This window comes from Salvia hispanica, chromosome 3, assembly GCF_023119035.1.
Source record: "Salvia hispanica cultivar TCC Black 2014 chromosome 3, UniMelb_Shisp_WGS_1.0, whole genome shotgun sequence".
In the NCBI taxonomy this organism is placed as follows: Eukaryota; Viridiplantae; Streptophyta; class Magnoliopsida; order Lamiales; family Lamiaceae; genus Salvia; species Salvia hispanica.
The window spans coordinates 6497394-6503572 of NC_062967.1; the positions used below are offsets into that span (position 1 = coordinate 6497394).

Here is a 6179-nt window from a genome sequence, read left to right on the forward strand (position 1 = left end):
GGCAATTGATTTGACTACTGCATATTTTATTAGTAGCAACTCCATTGACACACAACTTCATAAATGAGTATAATGATTATCTCTTCCTCCACTTTACTAGACAATTTCTGTGCACTAATTTAATAACTATATAAAAAAAATAAAGGGGAAAGGATAAAAAATTCAATGACGATACAAAAGGTGCAAATTTCAGAAATCTAATTTTAAGATTATTCCAAGAGAAATGTATAGTATTTTAGAGATGATAAAAGTATAGAATAATAACATTGACAAGGAGTAGATGATTTCGTTATACAGTTTTTTTTTCCTTTAATATATTTTAAAGAAGATTAATAATTTCGTCTTATTAATTGAAGGATAACTAAATTGTTAGTTTATCGTCTAGTACATCATACAATCATAGATTGTGTTGATTATATTAATAAAAAATTGCATCATTAGATGGGTAATCCACTTCTATATGCTAAACACAATATTACAAATTGAAAATACGGAGATATAGATTTAATAATAATTTAGATTAATATCATTGTGAATTTGTCGAAAATCATCACGCAGATTGCGTACATTTTATTTACCAAAAAAATTGCGCATTTAGCTTGGTATGAAAATGATCAATACAAAAATTGATCCTAATACATCATTATATAGGTCATATATATTATAAAATTCATATTTGAGGTCGTGTAAGATCATTTTATGTCATCTTTACTATAATTACGTAAAATAAGCTTACGATGACCTAAACATGATCTTTGTATGCTTAGTCCTATGTTTTTTCATTAAGAATGTGTTTTATATAGATTAAAACCATAGTTTGGTAATCCACCTCTATGTACTACTAGACACAATATTACAAACTGAAAATAAGAAGATATATATTTTATTATAATTTGGATTTGGATAAAAATCAATAATCAATTTGTTAAGAAGATCCACATCACGAAAATCATCGCTGAATTTGTCAAAAATCATCATACAAATTGTGTACATTTTATAACAAACTATTTGCATCTTTTCACTTGTTAATCCACCATTATATACTACTACTAAACACAATAGTACAAACTGAAAATACGAAGATATGGATTTAATTATACTTCGGAGAACAAATTAATAATCATCTTATTAAGAACATCCACATTATGAGCATCTTGGTTGAAATTGTCAAAAATCATAGACATAGTCAATGTGTCCATGTGCATATGCCAAATGGAGGCGACTTCCCTGTGCATTCACTAACTAAGATAGATGCATCATGCATTTGTCCCTATTGCTAAGCCATTTTGGAAAATGGAATTTTGTTTATTTAAAAATAGTTTTATTTTTTAATTGTGAGAAGGAATTTGGAAAGCGAAACCAATCGACTTTATGCGATGATGTTGAAGTGCATTTGCCCTAATTTTTGGGTAACTCCTTCATAGATTTTTTCAAAAGGATGACTGACTTAAATTTGCATATTATTAGGCGCAAGCTCAATTCGATAATTAATAGAAGTAGTAATATATCTTATTTTGTGGAAGTTCGGTATTCATCAACAAAAGATAATTACATCCTTAATTTTTTTAAGTCCTTAGACATGCATAAACAAAAAATGTGTATCCGGCCCCACATTTGAACCCGGTAATAAAATTCAAATGGCCCATAACTAAAAAAGTGAGCGTATACTAAATAATTGGCCCAATTATCAAAATTCAAATTGTTCATCAATGAATAATGTTGGGCCTTACTGAATGGACTTCCACGGTATTACTAACTCAGTAGAAAAGTATATTCAGAATATGGATAGTTCATTTTCCAAAAAAAGAACTACAGTTATGTTTCTATTTAAGATATAATAAATCGAAATTACTAATTAATACCAACAACCAAAAAATGTAAAAAGTTAGGTATTTTCTGAATATTTGCAAAGCCATAATGATCATTTTTCTCAAAATCATTGCCTTGATGCCTTCTACAATTTTTGAAATCCATTAAAATACGTGTATATAGTCGTTAATACTATTTATGAAGACTTTGACTATGTTACTCATATTGTGATTATGATATTGATTTTTATTTTTATAGCGCGTAGAAATTAATTTGGATGTATAATTGTCAACTCATTAAAATTGACGGATAAATAATTGCAAGCTACTAGTATCTTTTAATTTCTTTTGAGGTCAATCGTTCCCAATATGCATTCATATAATGACTCAAATTAAAACTCAAAACATTTAGTTTATCTCTAATACTACTACTAATTAATTCTTATAATACGAAAAAAAAGCCTTGAAACGTGGGGGCTTGTAACCCTGCCGCGTAAAATGCCCGACTGTGATAAAAGAAATTTGGCATATTTAAAATCAAGAAATTGACATATTTTGAGGTACTACGAATGAAATCAATATATAAGTATTTGATTGCTACAAAACTGACATTTGTGCATTGTTTGTCAATGCTTATCTAAATAATATAATTATAACATACGGATATTAATTTGAGTGGCTTAATTTTCAGCGCGAACAAAGAAAGTGATAAATGTGTTGTTTTGGCCAAAAATGTCAAAAAAGGAAAAATAAATTGAAAATGATAGAATGAAAAGGAAGAAAAAACAAATACTCTCTAGATAAAAGGTACATGTGGTTATTAACAATTGAGCCCTTTTCATATTTGATCGTTAATGTGAATTTAGTTTAAACTAAATCGACTCAATTAAAAATATGTTAGCGAATCTTTTTAATTAGTCAAAATTGTATTGTGACAAATATGGACAGCAATTTGCCAGCATTCTAATCCGCAATTGAGAAATAATTAGAACATATATATGGGTTAGTCAACTATGTCAGAAAAATTCTGTGGAAATTTGTCTTCTTTTTATCACTAATAATCCATTCTTTTGATTGAATTAGGAGGAAAATGTCAACCTATTAATTAAAATGTAAATGATGTTTAACACTTTTGAATTAATTAATTACCGAATTGAGAATCAAAGTGTCAACGTTTGCTTGGCCACATCGTTACTAAACCCACATTAATCTGTCCTAAATAATAGTACTTGATAAATCAAAATATTTAGCGTTAGTTAGAGTAGTATATATGATATACTGTCAAATGCATTAATATTGCAATTTAATAGGAATGAACTTAAAAAATTGAAGCACCTATGTAATTATGCGTCATTGTAATCGTCCTACGTTACATTTTAAAAATTCCAATTGATTCATTCCAGCTAAAGAGTGAAATGTTATTCATTTATCAATCAATCGATACACAATTTTAATTAAGTCAAACTCGATTTCGTAAAAAACCAAGTATTTTCCGAATGTCAAAGCTGGAAAGAAAAACAAATACCTGACCCATGGAATTGGTTTAGTGAAATTATGTAGAAAAAGATGCAATCTTTATAGGTAATGAATATTCAAAATGTTTAACCAATTTTAGCCCATGTCCAAGTAGTACACCATTGATGCACTTCTTTTGTTTGCAAATTCAGTTGTTGCTTGGTGTGAAAATGGCAATTCACATTCACATGACTCCATCTTCAACCAAATCAATTCCTTCCACATAAAGCAAAGCCCTGCCGTCTCAAATCATGGTCCCAAAACAAGAAAAAAGAAGAATCTTTTTTTATTTGTCTTTCTCCAAAGTCTTGTTTTAAAATTTTAATGTTCCATGATTCATCACTCCTTGATGCAATGTTGTTATCAATGGGGGTATGGAAGTTGGTGAGCAAAACTCCAGCTGCCTACCATTGACTTCCCCCACAGATCATGGCATCCTCGTTGCCACACATGCATTTTTCTTTTTAATCCCTTTTCATTTTTGGACACACCCACAAAATATTCCATTACAAAAATCACACAGATATTGCTGCTTTGTCTCTTACAGGTGAGCTGACTCTCTCCAAACTCACAATCTTTACTTCTTCTGGTTGTTCATCAATTTCCATCTCTATAGATATGGGTTTTGATTTTCTTGATGTTTTTTTATATCATTAGTCTCATGATTTGAAATTGTGGTAACTAAGCAAAGAGGGTTTGTAAGAAAAGTTATGTTAGTGATGATTCTTGTGTGAATTCTTTGTCATGATTGTTAATGAATGATATAGCTCCCCATGCTTATAGACTATAGTAAGAAAAGTTATGTCTATGTTTTGACTCAATTATATATGTGTGTGTTCTGTTTTTTGTTATGCAATTCTTGTGTAGGCAATTGATGAAATGGCTATTTTGTTATGCAATTCTTGATATACCTATATATGTAGGCAATCAAGAAATATGTATGTTTATTTATCTAAACTTACTAGGATTTTGACCCCAGCTTTGATCTGTTGAAGAACATGAGGTGTTTTCACTTCTCCGATGGTTATAAAACCGATGAGCCACGGACCACCAAGTCCGGGTCAGGCGTCTCATCAACGTCCACATCCACAGATCTTGATGTGAGGAAGCTAGGGTCGGAGAACGTATCAGACATAAGCAACGCGTCATCATCTGCTAAGATCTCGTTCGCTAGTCTGTCCCAAAAGCATAGCAACCTTAGGGTGTTCACGTTCGCAGAGCTGAAGACTGCAACGAAGAGCTTCAGCCGCGCTCTCATGCTTGGAGAGGGCGGGTTTGGGCCCGTGTATAGAGGCGTCTTGAGGGAGAAGGCGGATTCAAATAAACGCGTTGACATTGCTGTTAAACAGCTCAGCAGCAGAGGATTACAGGCAAGCCTATCTTCTTCTAACACTATTGCATTGAGGTTTGTTTGAGACTCATCAAAATGATAATACTTTGTAGTGAAATCATGATCTAATTCTTCGCATTCTTATTGTCGTTGATCATGATAATATGATACCTTAAAGACGTTGATTTATGATCATTCGTGTAGGGGCACAAGGAGTGGGTGACGGAAGTGAATGTGCTTGGCATTGTTGATCACCCGAATCTTGTGAAGCTAATAGGCTACTGTGCTGAAGATGACGAGAGAGGGATCCAGCGCCTTCTGGTGTACGAATACATGCCAAATCGTAGCGTGCAAGATCATATATCAAGTCGGTTTCATGCACCTCTGCCGTGGGCAACTAGGCTAAAAGTGGCACAGGATGCTGCAAAAGGACTAGCATATCTTCATGAGGGCATGGAAATTCAGGTATAACTACTTTCTCTCTGTCGAAATTCGCCTCAACGCTTATCACGGCTAGCTTCATAAAGAGATGGCTTTTTTGTGTAGATTATCTTCAGAGATTTCAAGTCTTCAAACATTCTCTTGGATGAGCAATGGAATGCTAAGCTCTCGGATTTCGGCTTGGCCAAATTAGGCCCTGCTGATGGATTAAGTCATGTCTCTACTGCTGTATGCCCTCTCTCTCGACGAGTTATATATTTTTATAGTTTTTTTATTGTGCGTGGGTTGGCATAGTGGTAGTCTGGTTAATGTCGTTATGCCAAAGGTCTTATGTTGGAGTCCACTGTTGCAAGACCTTTGTTTTGCACTTTTGCTGATGCATTTAAATATGATCTCCAACAGGTTGTGGGGACAGTGGGATATGCTGCGCCGGAGTACATCCAGACGGGGCGCCTCACGGCCAAGAGCGACGTCTGGAGCTACGGGATATTCCTGTACGAGCTCATTACCGGGAGGCGCCCCTTTGACAGGAATAAGCCGAAGGACGAGCAGAAGCTCTTGGACTGGGTGAGGCCGCACCTCTCGGACATGAAGAAGTTCGAACAGATCCTAGACCCTCGTCTCAACGGGAAGTATGACGCCAAGTCGGCTCAGAGGCTCGCGGCCATTGCCAACCGGTGTCTGATCAGGCACCCCAAAAACCGGCCTAGAATGAGCGACGTCGTAGAGATGGTTAACCATGTTGTCAAAGGGATGAGCAGCCAGACCCCGGACGCCTCAGTCGAGTGCGCCATTCTGGCGCCGGACGAGGAGGGATCGTTGCAAGAGCGTTGGAAGAGGAGGATTCTTGAGCACATCAAGGGAGATCACAAGTGCTTGGGTTGGAAATCAAGGAGGAGAGGAGTAGCAAGTGAAGATATTTGAAGTTTTTTTTTTGAGTTTGTGTGAAAAGGATCATAAAGCAGGGGACATTTCTTAGTTTAAAAATTTTCATTTGAATTAAGTTTTGGCTTTCAAACTGTAAATAATAAATGTGATATATGCTTGTACAAATCTTTCATTACTAATCTACGTTTTGACTCGGA

At 34.5% G+C, this 6179-nt stretch overlaps 1 protein-coding gene across 3 annotated transcripts; it reads left to right on the plus strand.

The window, feature by feature from the left end:
- Positions 1–3604: 3604 nt before the first annotated feature.
- On the plus strand, positions 3605–6179 carry LOC125213336 (serine/threonine-protein kinase PCRK1-like). Of its 3 annotated transcripts, none has more exons than XM_048113822.1 (5): positions 3605–3870; positions 4303–4693; positions 4858–5118; positions 5200–5322; positions 5497–6179. In XM_048113822.1, exons 1-5 carry the CDS (start codon positions 3698–3700, stop codon positions 6016–6018), a joined length of 1470 nt encoding a protein of 489 aa, XP_047969779.1. In that variant the 5' UTR covers positions 3605–3697; the 3' UTR covers positions 6019–6179. The 3 variants fall into 3 exon arrangements, with proteins under 3 accessions (XP_047969779.1, XP_047969782.1, XP_047969781.1); XM_048113825.1 differs by having other exon boundaries at positions 3733–3870; positions 4319–4693; XM_048113824.1 differs by lacking the exon at positions 3605–3870 and adding an exon at positions 3897–3912.